At 60.0% G+C, this 19289-nt stretch overlaps 1 protein-coding gene across 2 annotated transcripts; it reads left to right on the top strand.

The window, feature by feature from the left end:
- Positions 1-3453: 3453 nt before the first annotated feature.
- TRAF2 (TNF receptor associated factor 2) lies at positions 3454-18963 on the top strand. Of its 2 annotated transcripts, XM_044920487.1 has the most exons (11): positions 3454-3658; positions 4280-4358; positions 4611-4709; positions 9418-9579; positions 10567-10641; positions 12422-12496; positions 14397-14495; positions 14562-14744; positions 15232-15409; positions 16530-16678; positions 17263-18963. In XM_044920487.1, exons 1-11 carry the CDS (start codon positions 3471-3473, stop codon positions 17479-17481), a joined length of 1506 nt encoding a protein of 501 aa, XP_044776422.1. In that variant the 5' UTR covers positions 3454-3470; the 3' UTR covers positions 17482-18963. The 2 variants fall into 2 exon arrangements, with proteins under 2 accessions (XP_044776422.1, XP_021546666.1); XM_021690991.1 differs by having other exon boundaries at positions 14397-14744.
- Positions 18964-19289: the final 326 nt, after the last annotated feature.

Here is a 19289-nt window from a genome sequence, read left to right on the forward strand (position 1 = left end):
ACAGGGCAAGGTGTGGGACAGGGACGCGGAGCTTCCATGCCCTCCAGCACACCCTCCTCTCGGCACTGTGGAGCTCTCTGAGCCTCATTCTTTGGGAGGTTATGGGGGCTCCGTCATGAAAGCGTGGTTGATTAAATTATTGGTCATTGGTGATTAGGTCAATCTCCAGTCCCACCCCCCTCTCTGGCCGTGGGGGGCAGATGTGGAAGGGGCTTATGAAAAACAGGCTCCCCTGTCCCCGTGGCTCGGGAAGTCCCAGGGGTTTGAGGAGCTTTGTTCCAGGAACAGGGAAGAAGAGCGAGTCTCCAGTGTGTCACAGCCCCATGCCGCCAAAGGGGATTGCTTCCCAGCTTCTATTATCACAGGCTAGTTTTGTCTGTCCTCAAACTTCAGATAACTGGAACCATTCTGGACATACTGTTTTCTGTCTGGTAGAAATGCCCTTTTAACAAAACACAAATCTCTTGGTTGTACGAAGTTCATGCATTCGTGTCTGAAGCTTGATTTTGGGGAATGAATATGAAATCCAGGACAGGCTGAATGGGAATGCTTGTTCACACGTTCCCGCGAATCATTGCAAATGTTTATAACCAACTTACCCATGAGAGGATCTGGAAGCTTGACAGGACCAGTAGGGCGTTTTGGTTCTAGGTTGGGGTGCTCATAACTCCTGACTCCTGTTCTCCTACATGCGGTAGCGGGCTGGCCCACCCGTGTCCTTGGCGTCTGGTGCTGCTTGGCTGCGCCGGTCATCCAGGGAGGCCCCCAGGCCCCGTGTAGTTTCGGACGGGTGGACGTGTGCAGATCACCTAGAAGTTCAGAAGTTCAGGGCCAGAGACAGGGAAGTTTTCTCCTAGGCTTGGGGCAAGCACCACAACGCAGCAGCAGGACTTAGTGTTGATGGCCTTCAAAGTGTCACTTTTTTTTTTTTTTTAACTTTTTAAATTTATTTGACAGAGAGCACAAGCAGGGGGGGTGGCAGGCAGAGGGAGAGGGAGAAGCAGGCTCCCCACTGAGTAGAGAGCCCGACATGGGACTCGATCCCAGGACCCTGGGCTCATGACCTGAGCTGAAGGCAGATGCTTAACGACTGAGCCGCCCAGATGTCCCTCAAAATGTTACATTTTGGCACAACACTTTTGAGTCTTTATGATGTCTTTTCATTAGTTTTCGAAAGGTCAAATGTGTATGAATGAGATTTGAACAACACGTTTAAGGACGTAAGCTGGGAACTCGAAAGCACAGCGTGGGCAGCGGCGGGACCTATGGGCCGGTGCGTGGTGTGGGTGGGCTCCTTGGGCTCTCCAGGGCCACTTCCCCACATTCAGAACAGCAATACAGACCCCCACCGTCCGGCTGTCAGGTAGTTGTGACCGCTGAGTAGGTTGTGTTGGTGAGGTCATCGAGGCCTGGCTGTGTGTTGTGGCCTTTCACCTTTTTCATCCCTCGGAAACAGAGACCATTTGTGTGGTTCTTTTATATCTAAGGGGAGTACATGTTGATGGCTTAGTAAAATGAGTTCAGTCTGCCACAGGAGTGATCAGTTCCATCTACTTCAAGTAGATGGAACATCGATGCCACAGAATAAAGCCTTGTCTCACAGATGCTGAGGGAAGCTGTTCGGTGAGGTTTTAAAATGAGAAAAGCATCCCCATAACCCTTGTACCTTGTCATGATGGTGTTTGCTTCTTATTTTACTTTATTTCCTTGTCCGGATAAAACATGACTAAATTAAGCGTTCTTTGTATGTGATGCTCTTTTTTGCTTAACGAATTGAGCATAAGATAGAGATCTAAAGAGTGTGCCTTTTTTTTTCTAGTATTATTTAAGGGTAAAAGTCTCTGTCTAATGTAGTTTATAGAGCAGTGATTTTCAAATCATTGATGGTTCGTGAACTCAATTTAGTAGCGTGACCAGAAAAAAGACAGAATGTGCAGAATGCCTGAGAGTGAGCAGACTTTCACGGGTCCTTTGTTCTAGTCAGTACGTGTGTGTAGCACGAACACAGCCTTGAAAAATGTGGGCTGAGGGCGTCCTCCCTCCTCGGTTGCCCTGGCCAGCACTGTTAGCGATCCGTGAGCTCTCCAACTTTTGGGTTAACTTTTCCACCAAAGGCTTTATTAAGTGGCACTTTCTGGGGCTTACATGTCTGTGTCATGAGGGCTCAAAAGAATGAAATCCCCCAGTTGTCAGAGGGACAGATGGATGGTCCAGGGGCCCAGACACGCCCACACGTGCTGACAGTGTGTGGGCCAGCGAGTGGGACTCGTGCCGTCCTGCTGAGTGGCCGTGGGCACGACCCTCCGTCTGTCCGGTGGTTGGAGGAGCAATTGCAGGTTATAAGAACATAACCTGTGTGCTCTGGCACGCCAGCCCAAGCAGGGCCTCACAGATTACAAATCCAGAGCCTTGATTGAAAGTGGCTTTGCCCAGTAGATAGGAAACAGGGACACACTGTCTGTCGCTGCTTTCTGTGGTGTCCGACCAGCTCAGGACACGGAAGAGCGCCTTACGGACATAGGAAAGAGGCACATCATTTCAGAATGTCCTGGTTTGGAAGTTGGTGTGCTCCCCATGCACATCCAGGAGAAGACCCAGGGATGTGTTTCCTGGGGCATTTGGGGAAGGAAGCTCTTCAGAGCGTTTGCAAAGGGGCCAGGGTGGCTCTGAGTTAATAGTGCTTCCTGTTCAGGGGCTGTTGGGTGCTTGTTCTTTTTTTAAGGGTTAGCAGGTACGGTTGCTTTTGAGATGCTGGACATTGAACAGTGTGTTCCATTCGAGGTCTCAGAACACTGTGGAGCCTCTCCCCCATCCAGCTGTGCGTCCTGGTTACCTTGCCTCCGGGGCCTTGCCAAGGCCTGGAGGATAGCAGAGGGCAGCTCTCAAGTGAGAGGGACCCTGGTGACAGTGGCCGGGGAGCAGAGCAGTGGTGCCAAGTGGGCTACGTGCTTCCTCTCAGGGGTGACATTGGAGAGGCCGATGTGTAGGGTGGCCACCTCCTGGCTACTGCCTCAGACCGAGCACAGCTGGTCAGAATTTCCTGCTGGCTGATTTGTAGGAAGCGTGGGCTAGACAGGAAGGCACAAGGATCAAGGACTGCGGATGGCCAGTGTTGGTGGGAAGGTGGCATCCTCCGATGCCGGCACACGCTGTGTCCATGGTAGGCTGGGTGACCTTGAGAACAGCCGGTTGGTCTAGAGGCTTTGGGAGGGTGTGCTGGTGCAACCCCTGGCTAAGCCTTGGCTTCCGTGCGTGTAGTGGGAACTTGGATTAGATTGTCTCCAAGTTCTCTAGAGCACTGAAATCTTGCTTCTCAGATTCTTGACCACCATTAGCTTGACAACCCAGACACCTCACCGCCGGGCAAGGGCTGTTTTCCCTAGAGGAGGACCCTGGAGTTGAGGCACCTCTTAGGACTCTCCAGGACGTGCTCTATGTTCTTCCTTAGGCCGTGGCGGTTTGCGGCTCTCATGGCTGCAGCCAGCGTGACCCCTCCCGGCTCCCTAGACTTGTTGCAGCCTGGCTTCTCGAAGACCCTCCTGGGGACCAAGCCGGAGGACAAGTACCTGTGCTCGGCCTGCAGGAACGTCCTGCGCAGGCCTTTCCAGGCACAGTGTGGCCACCGCTACTGCTCCTACTGTCTGACCAGCATCCTGAGGTACTGCGCGCGGGTGGAAGGCAGTGGGGCTCGCCTCGGGGCTGTGTTGTCCAGGGAGGCAGCTCCAGGCACACATGCGTCCGCAGGGGCTGTGCTCCAGGTGGTGCTCCCTGATGGCAGAGGTTCGCTGCAAACAAGAGCGTGAAGTTAGTAACGGAAGAGGATGGGTTGCACGTGGACTTGGATGTGGGGGCTGAAATAAACACATTACAGTCCGTGCCCGGCTGTTCCTAGTTTGTCACGTGGGCCCAAGACCGTTTGCATTGGATGTGCTACTCCAGATGATGAACACGTCCCCAAGAGCCCGCAGCCTCTAGTCTGAGGGCGGGGCCCTGTGGCACATGGAGGGCCGGGGTGGGCGCAGGGAGCCAGCAGCTCCTTCCTGGGGACCTGGCCCCGAGTGGTGGGCCATCAGAGAGCACCTCTGTTCACAGTGGAAGGGATCGTCATGATTAGAGGGTTTGGATCATATCCCTCATTTTAAAGGTTTTCACCGTGGTACGTCGATGCGTGCTCCCGAGTGATGCGGTGTCAGTCCGGAAGGCGAACTCGGATGGAGAGTTGCACACAGTGTTCTTTGCAGCGGGTTTGATGGTGGGCCTTTCCCCCTTTCCTCACTAGCTCCGGGCCTCAGAACTGCGCTGCCTGTGTTCACGAGGGCATATATGAAGAAGGCATTTCCATTTTGGAAAGTGGTTCGGTAAGTGAAAAGTCTTCAAGCAAAAAATGTCACAGTGAACGGAAACTGTTTCTTTTAACAACACCGATGGCTGTGTGGAGCTTGAGCACTAGGATGCGCCGCTCCCTGCCACGGTCATGCCGAGAGCTTGGAGCGCTGGGAGAGAGCGTCTTGGTCCTGGGCCTCAGTCTGGAAGACTTGCAGCACTGGTGGCCGGGCAGGGTGGCGGGCAGCTGGGAGGAGGCGGCCTAACCCTAGGAATGCTTTCCTCAGGCTTTCCCAGACAACGCTGCACGCAGGGAGGTGGAGAGCCTGCCGGCCGTCTGTCCCAGCGACGGTTGCACCTGGAAGGGGACTCTTAAAGAGTATGAGGTAGGGGCCCCCTGCGCTGGCACGGCCTCCCGAGCCCGAACCCCACCCCCAAAATGATCACACGGAGTCTCCACGAGCCCGCCAGGGAGCGCCTAGCTGCTCCCCATAGGTGCGCGCGGACTTAGGGGGATCGTGCCTCAGAAGGGGGAGTTACCTTGCTGGGCCCAGTTTGCTGCTCGGCAGAGTGCCGTGGCGGGGGGCAGACCCCGTGCTCGCTCTGAGGGCGCTGCTGCAGCATCCCCGGAATGTGCAGGAAAGGAGCTTCTTTGCTCAGTGGGATCTTTCCGTGTGTTTTCAGACAAGGGCTTTCTCATTTTGAATTGTACAGACATTGGAAATTGTGGAAGTAAGCTGCACGTTTGGTCTGTGGTCACAGAGAGTCACCTGGCCAGCGACAGGGCAGGGGCCGGTGTGCCCATGTTGCCGAGGCGTGTCAGCCTTGCGGGGGGGGCTTCTGCGTGATTGGCAGCTAGAGGCCAGGCCTACAGCGGGCGGCCTCCATAGCTCACGCATTTGGCCATCCCCTCTTCTTGACTAGCACACCTCGGACGGTTATGGCACACAAACGTCCTGGTAGCCAGGTGTCCACCAGCAGATGAAGAGACAAACCAGATGTGGTCTGTCCACACCACGGAATAGTATTCAGCCATAAAAAGGAAGGAAGGAAGTCCAGACACGTGGGTGGACTTTGAGGCCACTGTGCTCAGTGAAGTGAGCCCGTCCTCGAGGACACGTCCTGTGGGAGCGCACTCCTGTGAGGGCCAGCGAGGCAGGAAGGGGCAGGGTGGCTGCCCGGGCGGGAGGGTGGGAGTGGTGCAGAGTAGCAGGTTGGCCTCTCACAGTGGACAGCCGTGTTGGTGAGGCTGGAGGGGCTGTTGGTATGGAACCCTGGCTCTCCTAAGCTCAGGCACGCTCCTGCCCCAAACCTGGGATAGCCCCTGCCATGAGGTGGGCGCTGGGCACTGAGTCGTGATATTGGCGGAGGGCCCGTCGGGGCTGGGAGTGGGACCTGAGCTCCCAGCAGCCTTCTCCCTTCCTGCTCCCAGCCTGTGTGCCGAACTTCCCTCGTTCTCTTGACCAACCAGACTTCTGGTCTTCAGGCTGTAAGCTGTGTTTCCAGAGGAGCAGCTTGGCCGTGTCTAGGGAGGAGCCTCTGGTGGGGTAGGCTAGGAGAGGCACTTTCTTTCCAGTGGGCACCTGAGGCCTAGAAGTGAAGCACCTTTGGGCTCCCCACACCCTTTCTGATGCCTTCCTAGGAGTGAGACCCAGAGGCCCCTGGGCTGCAGACGTGCAGGTGGGAGGTTCTGCTTTGCAGCTGTTACAGCTGTTACTGCCTGGGGCTGTCCAGAGAGTAGGCCTTGGGTTTGGGGTCTCTCCTGGGAGGGTGGAGAGCCCCAGCAGGCTCTGGGGGTTGGGTGGGTGTAGGAGACCATGTGGGGCACAGGGAGTAGGCATGGGGAGCTGTGCTGCCTTCTGCAGGGACCCAGAGACCCCCCTGGGGACAGGCGGGATAACCCCCACCTTCCACTCTGGGAGGCTGGTTTCTGCTGCCCCCAGGCCCGTGGTGCGGGCAGGCAGTGGCTGCATGGGCCTCCAGCTGAGGGCCAGGGACCGCAGCCAGCCTGTGGGCTCGGCCATGGCCCTGCAGGCATGCAGGCTGGAAAGTCCCTGGCTGGCCCGGAGAGCCCCGGAAAGTCCCTGAGAGGGTGGGTTTGGTCATGTGGGAGGGCGGGCGCTGCTCTGGGACACTGGCCTGGCCCTTTGGTAAAACCTCTCCCTGGCTGTGAACGTCACAGGCTTGGGCGAGATCAAGGCCTCCGAGCACGCCCACCCTCCACTCCGAGCCAACACGGCTGCCCTTTGCGGTGCTCGAGCTCCTGGGGGCATTGTGAAATGCTGTGCTGTGGCTGAGCTGTTTGGAAAGTCCTGGTTAGCCTTTGAATGTGATTTTCCTTTGCGACAGTGTCTAGTATTTTCTAAGAATGCAATGACTTAAAACTCCAGGTCAGGTCAAAGACGTTTGTGGAGCGCCTGCCAAGTGCTGAAGGTGCCCCAGGGCACGGCCCCAGGCTGCCGCTCTGGGACTGGGCCTAGAGCCTGTGGCTGGCTGCAGAGGCGGGGAGGCTCTCCAGAGAAGGGCCCGGAGGGGAGACCTAGGTGCCCGGAGGCCGCAGTTGAAAGGCAAGGCCGAGCCAGGCATGCTCAGTCACCCCACACGTCCCAGTGAGTTCAGAGTCAGCACAGCTCTGTGCGCGGGGCACTTGGTTTGAATTCTGGTTGAATAAATACTGATTTCTCCGAAGTGTGTGCTTCTCTTGGAGCCGACATGAGCATGGTCCCTCTGAGCCCGTGAGGAGGTGCTGTGTGTGTCTGCTCAGAGGCGGCCCTGGGGTGACAGGCGTGCGGGTCTCCGATGTCAGACACGCCGCCGGGGGGGCGGTCACAGAGCGCTGTGCACCCTTGCCCACTCTGTACTGCTTTGGGTGCCCCCACGTCGCTCCTGCGAGTGTTTTATTGTGCGTTAAACAACAGTCTTAATTAAACCCAGCACCTTAACTATAGGTGCTGGATCTTTTCCATTTTGTGAGCTGTGATCATTTCTGAGACCCCTCCTTGGTTCACTGTGACTGTTCATCACGTACTCGGTGTGGCCCAGGCGCGGCCTACCGTTGGGTCATGGTGAGCTGTGCGGTCCCTCTGCCACAGCCCCTGGGGGTTCCGGGAGGTTTTGCTCTGCTGCAGTGCAGGCGGATTGTGGGGGGCCATGCCGTGTCGGCAGGGAGCCCAGCAGGCTGCAGTGACAGTGTGGGGGTGCTCCTCTGCTGGGCCACAGTGTCCGGGGCATCGTGCGGCGACGGCCTGCCTGGTGTGTGTCCTTCCGACAGCGGACCTCGCGTGGCAGCCTGTGGGGTGCTCTGCGGGGCTGCCGTGGGGTCACCGGGAAGGCTTGCTGGGAGTGTGGCATTTGGTCTGGGGTGTGAGCCCATGGGAGGTCGGAGGGCAGGGGTGCCTGCTCTGGGAGCTCGTGGTGTGGGGTCCCGTGAGGAGGTGTGGGCCCCACCTGCCGTGACTCCGCGGTCTGCACGCGGGAAGACTGGCGGGAAGGGTGCCGCACGTGCGCTGAGCCTCTGGAGTTCACCCGTTGCTTCTGCTCCCCCTGGAAGTGCTGGGCTTTGGCACCAACAGCCAAGCCTGTGGCACGGGATGGAGACACGGCCAGCGTGTTCCCCGCTCGGGAACAGCACGTCTGAGGCCCTCCCTGCTCCTCTCAAGTGTGCCACGACCAGGCTCTCCGGGGGAGCCCTGAAGACCCGGTCCCTCAGGAGGGCATCGCGGCCCGGCTGCCCCCGCCCAGACCTCTGTGGAGGTGCTGAGCCCACGGTGGAGGGCCTCCTCCTGCTCTGGGCCAGTCCAGAACTTCTCTCACAGTGACCTCCCCCTCCTTCTGCAGCAGGCTCCACGTCGTCCCCAGTGTGCCCTAGCGTGTCCTGCCCAAAACTTAACATGGTGCCGAGTGAGGTCAGCCCGGCACAGAAGGACCAATCCCGTGTGTGAGTGGAAACTCCCAGGAGGCCGGAGGAGTCGGCCCCACAGATGCGGGGGTGGGAGGGGGGGGGGAACAGGGTTTAACAGGACAGAGTCCAGTGTGGGAAGATGACCGTGTTCTGGGGACGGACGGGGGGGATGGTGCACAGCAGTGTGAACGCACGGACGCCCTTAAAAGCAGTGAAAATGGTAAAGTTTGTCGTGTATGTTTTACCACAATAAAAAACACAACAGCAGACAAAGCTTGAGCTCCCTGTCCTCCACCCTGCGCCCCTTTGCAGTTCCCCTTCCTGGCAAACTTGCCACGGGCCTGCAGGCTGTGTTGGGCCGTGGGCTCCGGGTCCTTCCGGCCGCCCTTCCCCATCTTTTCTTCCACCACCTTCCCCTCGTTTGCCGCCGAGCCCCCTCCCACAGCGTCCTCCTCACGCTCAGGAAAGCCACCAGCCGGGGCTCGGCTGGGTTCCCACTTCCACCCGCATGTGGTTCTGTGGCTCCAGAAGGGGCAGCGCATGCCCGCCCTCCTCCCTGCACCTTCGTCCTCGGTGCTGTCAGCTGGAGGGCCCTGGGCTGGGCCCTGCCTCCCTAGGTCACCACACCCCCTGGCCACGCCACCGGTGTGGGCTGTCAGCGAGGGTGTTGGCACGAGTAGGTGGGCTCCCAGTCTGGCTGCTGTGGCCTGTCCTCCCAGCACAGACTCTTGTCACCCCTGGGCCTTTTGTCCACTTAGAAGCGGCCCTGCTCTAGGCCCTCCGCCTGGGGCCTGGGCTCTGTCGCCCCTTGGAGTGCCCTCCCTCTGCTCTTGCCTCTCCGTACCCCACGCTGTCCCTGCCCTCTGCGGCCCCCTCACTGTCTGGACAGTGGTCCTTTTGTCCCTGAATGTCACTCTGGAGCATCCCCAGGGAGGGATGTTTTGGGGTGTCACGTGGGTGGGGTGCTACCAGCTCGACTTGAGCCCTACCCGTCTCTGACCCGGAGCACAGGTATTGCAGTGAATGAGATTCTTGGCACGTGGAGCGGCACCCCTCACCTGGCACTCTGGGGTTGGTGCAGGGTCCCAGTGGCCCTCAGCGGGGCGGCCATCTCTGCGCACGCGGAGCCCAGGGGTGGCAGCCTGCAGGCTCCCCTGTGCGCTCTGTCGACACCTTGCTCCCTTTGTTGCCAGAGCTGCCATGAAGGACACTGCCCGTTCATGCTGACCGAGTGCCCAGCGTGCAAAGGCCTGGTTCGCCTGGGGGAGAAGGAGCGCCACTCGGAGCACGAGTGCCCGGAGAGAAGCCTCAGCTGCAGGCACTGCCGGGCGCCCTGCTGCTGGGCGGACATGAAGGTGAGGGCGCCCGGTCGTGCTCCCAGCCTGGCCCTGTGGGCTGGCACCGCGGCACGGAGCTGACTGCTGCCGTCGCGGCTGGTTTGGTGTTTTCGCTGCATGCCTCCGGCCCTTTCCTCGCAGCCACTTGCGTAGAAGGTTCTGGGTGGGGAACTGCGTTGGGAATGAAGGCAAAGCTGAGTTGTTATTTTAGAAAAATGCGCACACAGAGCAGTGGTACATGCCACCCTCGCTTGCGCGTGTCCGTGTCAGCACTCACCGGGCTGCTTCGGGCTCCGCACGCTTAATGCGTGGGTCCCAGGCTTTGTGTCGTTCTCTCTGAAAATCCTTGAGACCGTTTCTGGGCATGTTTGTTCCTAGAGAGCCATATGTGTTACTGTTACTTCTGAGGCGACTCTCTGCTGTCCCTGACTCACTCGCTGCACACGTTTGTTGACGTCTGAGCATCTGTCCCCACGCTGCCTCTCGATGACGTGTCTGCAGGGTCTCTTTATGTTTAATGGTGCTCCGCGGGTGTCTTTCTTTTCCTTTGCCGCTATTTATTGAAGAAGCTGGGCTGCACGGTTGGCCGATGGCGTTCCCAAGGAGCCAATGCTGCGTTCCTCAGCCCCCTCGTCCGTGAGCCGTTCGGTGCAGAGGCCTGCTGAGGGCCAGGGTGCATCGGGGCGCCAGGGGTGTCGCCCGGAGGCGTTCCATCTCCTCGCAGGGCCGTGGTCCATCCCGCCAGCCTTGCTCCTCGGGGCCAGAGTGGCCCGGTTTCTGTTAGGGTGACCTGCAGCAGTGTTTTCCCCGAGTCACCGCTGCTGGCTCGTCCTTCTCGTGTTGCCCTGGAGCTGCCAGGTGAAGAGGCGGTTCTCTGATGCCTCCGAGCGCCTCCTGCAGGACCCACCCCATTGGAGGTCTCAGGGGAACCGCTGCCCCAGAACGAGGCCATGAGACGGCACGGTGACCTCGCCACACACCCCGGCCCCTGACCGTGTCTTTCAGGCACACCACGAGGTCTGCCCCAAGTTCCCCTTGACTTGCGATGGCTGCGGCAAGAAGAAGATCTCACGGGAGAAAGTAAGTTGTTTGCTGGCGCCTGCGGGGACAGGCGGGGGGGGGCGGTGGCGGGGGGGCGGGGAGGAGCTCGTGCCCGTGGTGCGGGGCTCCGACCCGGCACCCGAAGGAGAAGCGACGGCTTGTGACGAGAGGGTTGGGTCACCTGTGCGTCGCTTTTTTGTGACACTCCGGGAGGTGGAAATGACCCAGCCTGAAGTCACACACGCCTGAGACCCTGGCCCAGAGCCTGCCCACGCACTGCCTTTCATCCAGAACACTTTGGTGGTGGCAGTAGGACTCTGTGCTCCTTTTTTTTTTTAATTTTGTTTGGGAGAGAGTGTGAGCCCACGAGCAGATGGGGTGAGGGACAGGGGGAGAGGGACAAGCAGACTGCACGCCGAGCGGGGAGCCCGAGGTGGGGCTCGATCTCACGACCCTGAGATCATGACCTGAGCTGAAACCAAGAGTCATCGAGACCCCAGGCGCCCTCACGTTCCATTTTAAGAGAAACTGCGTCGTGGGTCGTACGGGTAGTTGTGGTTATGATTTCTGCCTGGCGTCCGGGTTTGTAGCTCCTCTTGCTGCAGGGCATCGTGGTCCTGCTAATCTCAGCCTGGGGGCTTGTAGGTGCTGTGTCCCCGCCAGACGCAGCCCCACCGCTGCCCACGCCGGTCCTTGATCGTGGGCTGGCGGCCTGTCTCTGGCTCCTTCTGCTCGTGCGGAACGTGCGGTCAGGCTGCTGCGTCTGGCGGTCCTGGGAGGCAGTCTCTCGGTGGTAAGCTGGCTGCCATTCGTCTCTCTGCTTTCGAGTCTCTGAAAATTGCCCTTTCGGAGCAAATTGTCTTGTAGTTTTGTAAAACGGTTGTGTGGATCCAGGGTGAAAACCAGGGACAGTGTGCTGACAGGTCAGAGTGCTGGTCCCTGCCCCACCAGCAGGTGTGGTGACACCCTTGGGGGCTCGCCATGTGATGACTGAGAAAGACTGTCCCAGGAGGTTCAGTTTGCGTCTCAAATCATGAATCCATTGGGGCTTTTTGCTTAGGGCTCACCTGTGTTTCTCTTACTGGGGACCGGGGACCACTGGGGACTCCTGCCCATTTCTTGCGGTGGGGAGAGAATCTTAGTCCTTCTTTTCTCTGTTTTTGGAACTCTAGGTGTTGGGTAGCTTGCGTCACAGTCCCTTGTCCTTTTACTTAATGTTTTGTCTGTGTTTCCATTTGGCGTTAGTAGCTCTGGTTGTCGTTCCAGGGCCCTGGTGCATGGAGGCAGAGGGACCTCTCTTAAGTGGTCCCGTGGCTGCCCCTTGCCCTCGCCCACTTCGGAGAGCAGTCATCCACCTTTGTCTGCGGCAGGAGGGGCTGCTGGGTCAGCGCCCAGCGCATGTGTAGTTTCTCTCTTTCTGGGTTCTGCGTCTATTCTGTGGGGCTCTGTGTGGTCGTGTGCCAGCGCCACGCTGGGTCAGTGGTGGGCGTCCGACCCCTGGTCAGGCCAGCCCCTTCTTGCTCCCAAGGCCCTGGGGCCTCGGACGCCACGTGTCTTACGAGTTGTGGCAGAGAGTCCGGGGCGCAGAGGCCCGAGCACGGGACAGGGTGTCTGCAGGTGTTCTGAGACATTGGCCCACAGTGTGAGGCCCTCAGCCTGCACCCACCTCCCTTTGTCGACAGCTGCGCGTGTGTGTGTGTGTGCGCGCTTGTGCACCTTTGGCTCTGGAATGGGCTTGTCAGGTTTGGTCAGCGTGAGGCTAAAGCGTGCACAGGTGGGGAAGAGAAAGTAAAGGCACTTAGAGCGTCTGTCCTTCTAGTTCCAGGACCACGTCAGGGCGTGCGGCAAGTGCCGAGTCCCGTGCAGGTTCCACGTCGTCGGCTGCCCCGAGATGGTGAGTCCCACCGGCCATGGGTCCGCTGGGGCCGGTCCTCATGTGAGCTCCCTGTTTCCTGAGAGGGGGGCCCACAGAAGCGTGCCGTGCACCCTCTTCCTGAATGCAGTCCTTGCTTGGCCTCCAGCCTGGCCTCCTGGTTTCCCTCCCACTTCCCCTGCTGCTTCCTCGGCCCACAGGGGTCCCCGCCTCAGTCCGGGCTCTGCTCCGCCCACCCGTCCTCCTGGTGCTCCCATGGGGCCCCACCTCTGACCACCTCTCTCCGCTGAAAGTGCCCAGTGCCTTGTACCTCCCTGATACCTAGTGGGCGTCTCAGGCCTCAGCTGCACACCGGGCCCCCCCTCTACCCAGTCCTCCCACCTGCCCAAAATGAGCACCTCATGTTGCCCAGCTGTTCCAGCCAAAGCCCAGCAGTCACTGTGGGCCCTCCCCTTGTCTCTGGTACCGTGTCCAGTCCACCCGGAGATCTGTGCTGCTGCAGACGGGGCCGGACCCCACCTGCCTCCCCTGCCTCCGTGGCCTGTGTGGCCCTGGCCGCCCTGACCTCATCTCGGGGCTGGTCACCGGCCCGGCTGTCCTTGCGCACGCTGACCTGTTCCCACCTCAGGGAACCTGTGGGGTTGACCTGTGGGGTTCTGTACAGCTCGTCCAGGCCTCTGTCCATGTGGCCTCTACCCTTCTTTCCCGACTCTGTTCTGTGCCCTGGGGGGTGGGAGTGTGCAGCCCCCTGGCTCTTTGAGCCCTGGGGCACGGCTGGCGCCCCGCCGCTTGCAAACACCCTGGCAGCACTTCGATGGTGGTAATCCCGGCGGTGCTGTCACCTGGGGCCTTGACACCTGGTCTCAGGTGCCGTCCACAGGGATGGCTCCGTCCACCTTTGCGCCTCTGTGTTTGGGCCCGGGGTGCGGCAGCCGCGGCCTTTCAGCGGTCAGTGTCCGACGCGTCCCGAGGGTGGTTCCACATGAGGCCTGACGTTGACTCTGACCTCAGGCCCCCAGCCCCACGTTACGCGCACACTGCCCCCACGCCCACCCCCTGGACTGGCAAGGGGCCTCGTCCCAGCACCGCCGGGGAGCTGCTCTCTGGGCACCGTGCCTCGTGGGGTTCGTTTGTTTTTGATGTTTTGAAACTAACATTTTTATTTCTATTTTTTAAATTATTTATTTGTTTATTTGAGAGAGAGAGAGAGAGAAAACACTGTGCGGGCATGGGTCAGTGGCGAGGGGCAGAGGGAGAGACTCTCAAGCAGACTCCAAGCTGAGCACAGAGCCCGACTCAGGACTCGATCTCATGACCCTAAGATCTTGACCTGAGCCGAAACCAAGAGTCAGACCTTAATCACTTGAGCCACCCAGACACCCCTGAGAGTGTGTAACATTTTAAAATTTGGGGGCACCTGGGCGGCTCAGTCGGTTAAGCGTCTGCCTTCGGCTCAGGTCATGATCCCAGGGTCCTGGGATCGCGTTCCGCAGGGAGCCCGCTTCTCCCTCTCCCTCTGCCTCTGTGCTCTCCATCCCTCCCTCCCTCCCTCTCTCCGTGTCTCTCTTTTAAACAAATAAATAAAATCTTAAAAAAACTTATTTTTATTTGTTGTGGAGTTTTAGAAGAACCTTGGCTACAAAGTCAGAATTGTATGATAAAGAATATTTGAAGAAGGTTAGCTTTAGGGGAGGGTGGTTTCCCCCACCCTCCTTGGGCAACTTTTAAATGTTCTCCCCTGTCATTTCAAATACAACCAGAGAAGTCACTAGGAAGGCTTGTATGTTTGGAAGATACTGACTCCAGGTAGTGACGGGACATGCCGGCAAGTGAATGACAGGGAGGTGTCACAGCCCTGACCCGCCTTGCAGCAGGTCCGCAGGGCCCTGGGTCAGGCTGAGCCCCCGTCTCCTGTCTGCAGGTGGAGAGTGAGAAGCAGCAGCAGCACGAGGCCCATTGGCTCCGAGAGCACTTGGCCATGCTGCTGGGCAGCCTCCTGGAGGCCAAGCACCTCTCAGGAGCAGGTGGCCCCTTCCTGGGCCAGAGCGAGGTGGGGGGCTGGGAAGCCAGCACGCTGCACCCCGAGCTGGAGCTCTCCAAGGCCGCGGAGCTGCGGCAGCGGTGTGAGGCCCTGGAGAGGAAGACGGCCACCTTTGAGAACATCGTCTGCGTCCTGAACCGGGAGGTGGAGAGGGTGGCCATGACCGCTGAGGCCTGCGGCCGGCAGCACCGGCTGGACCAGGACAGGATCGAGGCCCTGAGTAACAAGGTCTGGGCCTGGGGCACACAGGTCCCAGGGCATCACGGGGCCTCAGAGCTGGGATTTTAAGGACGGCACCTTGATTTCTAGCACAGAGCCCCTTTCTGAGCCCTGCTCACTGACTGCCTGATGCGGGGGTCCTAGTGGTTGCTCTGAGGTAGCCTGTTCTCTCTGGCCTGTGGGGGGACGGGCCTCGCGATTGAGGTGGGCTCTGTGAGTGTATGGCCTGCACGGAGCTCTTGAACCCCGGCCATAGGTGGGGTTGGGAGTCTTGTGGGGATGGAGCCTACTCGAGACCTGCGGAGCCCAGGGAAGCCTCGGGGGCACTGGAAGATGCCGTCCTGCCCGAAACTGGTGGGAAGATGGGCGTGGGGGCACTTTGATGAGCACCTGCGAAGTGCAAGGTGGCTCAGAAGCTCACTGGGTGGAGGCTCACGGCCCCTCCCACCGGCACCCAGGAGGCGCGCACCCTCACGGGGCTCCCTGTGCCCCGCAGGTGCAGCAGCTGGAGAGGAGCATCGGTCTGAAGGACCTGGCGATGGCCGAGCTGGAGCAGAAGGTCCACGAGATGCAGGCGACCACCTTCGACGGCGTGTTCGTCTGGAAGATCTCCGACTTCGCCAGGAAGCGTCAGGAAGCCGTGGCTGGCCGCACGCCCGCCATCTTCTCCCCAGGTGCTGTTTGGGATGTGCCCTCGGAGCTGCGGTTGTCTGACATGCTCGTGCCCCCCAGGCTGGAGCCCCTGTCAGTACCAGCGGCTGCCACGCCTCCCTGACGGGGGAGGAGTCCCCACGCCCGCCGCCTCTCCGCTGGGTCTTCAGGGACGGAACCGCGAGCGGGGACTCGGAGTAGAGTCCTATGCAATGCCTTGGCCGCGGTCGCCCTGCAGCCCTTCCTGGGGGGGCCCTAGCTGCGCGGCCGCCTTGCCCCTGCCCGGGCCTCCCCCTGGTGGAGAGTGCCGCGTGTGCCCTTGGTGAGGCTACTGCCGTGGTGCGTCCAGGGCGCGGGCTGAGAGGGTGTAGGTCCCTGTCCTGCTGCAGGTTACGGGGCAGGAAGGGGAGTGCGGCCCGTAGGCAGAGCTGCTGTGTGATCTTGCCGTGTCTCCTGGGGCGGTCGTGGACGGAGCCCACGCTCCGGCTTCCTGGGTGGGGAGCAGCCGTCTGTTCGGGGCACCGTCCTCTCTGCACTGGACTCGAGCAGATGCCTCCTTGCTAGCACGTTCTCCTAGGAGTGGGGGCATCCCTGCTGATGGGAACTTGTTCTGAGTTTAGCTCTGACAAAACCTGACTGAGAAGGGGGTGCAGGCCGGGGCTCAGGCGTGCGCCCCAGCTGGAGCCCCCCCGCTGGAGCAGGGCCGTGTCTGGGGAGATGAGGGACGGTGGCTCCTGGGGGCTCGAGCAGGAAGGCAGGGAGGTCTGCCCCTAGGCATGGCCTGGCTCTCACCGGGTCTCCCTGCACCCTGCTGGGTGTTGGCAGAGTGTCACCTCTAGCTTGTCCCGGGTCGTCACCCACTGTTGCCCCTCCAGGCCGAGCTCAGGTCTGACCACAGCCCGAGCCACCGCCGAGCTTCATGGCTGGTTCACGTGTGGCCACTTCGGGCTTGCACTCAGGGTTCTTAGGAGGGCTTTCCCTGATTGATTATTTTTCCTTCGGGGCCCTTGTCTTTACTAGGAACTAAGTCTGCATGCTTGGAGAAAAAGTATGTGCCCCCAAACCAGGGCGTTCTCTCTGTGTTTGTGTTTCTTGGGGGGAGCCCTCGGCGTGGGTTCACCGGCACCCCCCCCCCCCCCGCAGCCTTCTACACAAGCAGGTACGGCTACAAGATGTGTTTGCGCATCTACCTGAACGGAGACGGCACCGGGCGCGGGACACACCTGTCTCTCTTCTTTGTGGTGATGAAGGGCCCCAACGACGCCCTCCTGCGGTGGCCCTTCAACCAAAAGGTGCGTGAGGCTGTCCCAGCGGCTGCCCCGGGGGCCCCGTGGGGCGGGGAGCTTGTCAGGACGGGCCCTTGGGCTGCCGATGGGTCTGTCCCTGCAGTGGAGCTCGGGCACCGCCCAGTCGACTCCCTGGCCTCATGGCTCCTCGGGGCCAGCGGTTAAAGGTGCCGCCTCGGGGTCAGTTCCCAAGGAAGGGGTGCGGCTGGGGAGCCCGCGCCTGCAGGTGGGACACTGAGAACCGGAACCTGCCCTTGGTGGAGGGCTTGAAGGTGCCAGCGCCATCGTCCTTTCCCTCCACCACGCTGGGCCGGCTCTGTGGGCTTCTGGTGGACGTGGCAGCACAGGGTGCTGTTCCTTCAGGAGGGCAGTGGGGGCTCTGCGAGCTCCTTGGCACAAGAACCTCCGTCACGTGAACGTGAGCAAGCGAGACACCAAGCGGTGCAGCTCCGTAGTGTTAACTGCAGCCTCAGACCCCAGGGACTGATGGATGGAAAGTGCCGGAATGGGCACCGATCACCCGGACAGGGAGCTGGAGCTGGGCGGGGCCGTGACTCAGTGCTGTCCCTCCCCGGCCGCTCTCCCTCCAGGTGACCTTAATGCTGCTTGACCAGAACAACCGGGAACACGTGATTGATGCCTTTAGACCCGACGTGACCTCATCCTCTTTCCAGAGGCCAGTCAGTGACATGAACATCGCCAGCGGCTGCCCCCTCTTCTGCCCCGTCTCCAAGATGGAGGCCAAGAATTCCTACGTGCGCGATGATGCCCTCTTCATCAAGGCCATTGTGGACCTGACGGGGCTCTAGCCACCTCCCACCAGGGTCGGGGGTCGGGGGTCAGGAATAGCTGGGCCTGATGGCTTGGTGAGGAGCCACCACCCTGGGCCTGAGCCTCGCGGAGGGTGGGCACCTGCTGCGTTCATGTCCCGCTGGGAAGGGGCCGCCTCCTGGGAGAGGCCGCTCAGCCCAGGCCACGTGGGGTGGGCTGCAGGCCTGTTGGTACCTGCCGGTGGGCCGTCTGTGTAGGCGCTCGGGGCAAGGTGAGCAGAGGGGCAGGGTGAGCTGGTACCTTGGCCCGCCCTCTGGCCTGGACAGGAGGGACGTTCTCAGGCCTGGCCACTACTCTGAGGAGAGGCCCTGCTGTGCAGGCCCAGCCAGGCCACGGGCAGGGAGGGCACTCTGTGTCCTCCGGACATCCTGTCGGCTGCCCCTGTGGTGAGTGTGGGGTGCACAGTGGGCCCTGCTGCGAGATGGGGTGGGTTAGCTGCCCCGTCGGGCTGTGGAGAAGTCGTTATTAAACTGTTAAATCTCGGGGAGAGTGGTGTCCATTTGCCTCTGGCCTTAGTGGCGGTGACCCTCATGGGGCCTCCTGGCTCTCTGCCCTCCCGTGGCCCCCTCCCCACAAGTCACCAGGTCCCCGAGCAGTTACGGGGGTTCCCTGACGCTGCAGGCTCGCTCCTGCTATTCTTTTTTCTGGACTATTCTTTGCCAGCTAGCTCTTCCTCCCTCAGGCCTCCCCAGGGGCTGCCTTGAGAGCAGGTCCACGTGTGTCCCTGCCGTTGCCCGCAGGGACCTCTGGTGCTGGGAGGGCGGCCAGTAGATCCTTCTGCATTTGCCTACCCTGAACCAGGACTTGTCCAGGCGCCAGGCATTTCCTCCCACCGGTGGCCGGTAGTTCTGGCACCCTGACCACAGGCCTGAACCTCCGTGAGACCTGGGTCGGGGCCTCAGCCCTGGGCGGTGCGGGAGGGACTGGGGCAGACTCGGGGGTCCTGGCCAGTGGCCGTCTGCACCGTGCTGCTGGTGGCCCCTCGTTTGTTCTCAGAACTGCCTGGTTCCAGAGGGCCAGGCGGGGGGCTGCCCAGGCGTCTTTGTAGAGAACCCGCGACACGTTTGACTTCCCCTGACACCGTGACTCACTTCTCTGTGTCGAGAGTTGATGTGACAGAAAAGCACTGAGAAGAAAGAAACGAGCCTAGGACATGTGCTGTCGTGCTAAGAGAAACGCAGCAGAAAAGTGAAGCCCTTCCGGGCCCTTCCCTGCCAGCTCTCCAGAGCGCCATCCTCATGAGTTGCTTCTTTCCTGCGTTTCCACAAACGAGACCACAGAGTCTTCTCCAGCGGGAAACCTTGCGCTGAGCTGGTGCCAAATTGACTGCACCCGCTTGTCAGCCCTGCCTCTGAGCTGCAGGGCACAGACTGCCCGCGTCAGGCTCCTGACCCGGGAGCACAGGGGCCTGGTGGGCTGCGGAGTCCAGAGACTCGCCTGCCGCCCTTGTCCACCTGTCTCCTGGGTTGTTGGTCTTGTTTTCTTACTGTTGGCAAGACTGGTCCTTGATTGTGTCTTTGAACTGTGTTAGCGTATGGGAACCTAAAACATAAATATGATGAGTTGGGTAGTATTTTCCTGTGGATTGTGCCGTTGACTACTTATTCAGGAAGTCCTAAGTCTCCCCAAGAAAATACTTCTGTGTTTTTTTCTGATGGTTTTAAAGCTTTATTTTCAACACATTGGGTTTTTACTTTTGGAATTTGTATATGATGCGTGTGTGTGTGTGTGTGTGCGCGCGTGCATTTTGTTTTCCATTAGGTCAGTCGGGGTAAACCAAGTACAT

Source organism: Neomonachus schauinslandi, chromosome 13 (assembly GCF_002201575.2).
Source record: "Neomonachus schauinslandi chromosome 13, ASM220157v2, whole genome shotgun sequence".
NCBI lineage: Eukaryota > Metazoa > Chordata > Mammalia > Carnivora > Phocidae > Neomonachus > Neomonachus schauinslandi.

What these genes read in the sequence shown, in the direction of transcription:
- TRAF2 (XM_021690991.1), top strand. Translation starts at nt 3,471, where the DNA reads ATGGCTGCAGCCAGCGTGACCCCTCCCGGCTCCCTAGACTTGTTGCAG. An exon ending in CCATTTTGGAAAGTGGTTCG is followed by an intron (nt 4,359 to 4,610) that starts GTAAGTGAAAAG and finishes TGCTTTCCTCAG; the next exon opens with GCTTTCCCAGACAACGCTGC. An exon ending in AGAAGATCTCACGGGAGAAA is followed by an intron (nt 10,642 to 12,421) that starts GTAAGTTGTTTG and finishes CTGTCCTTCTAG; the next exon opens with TTCCAGGACCACGTCAGGGC.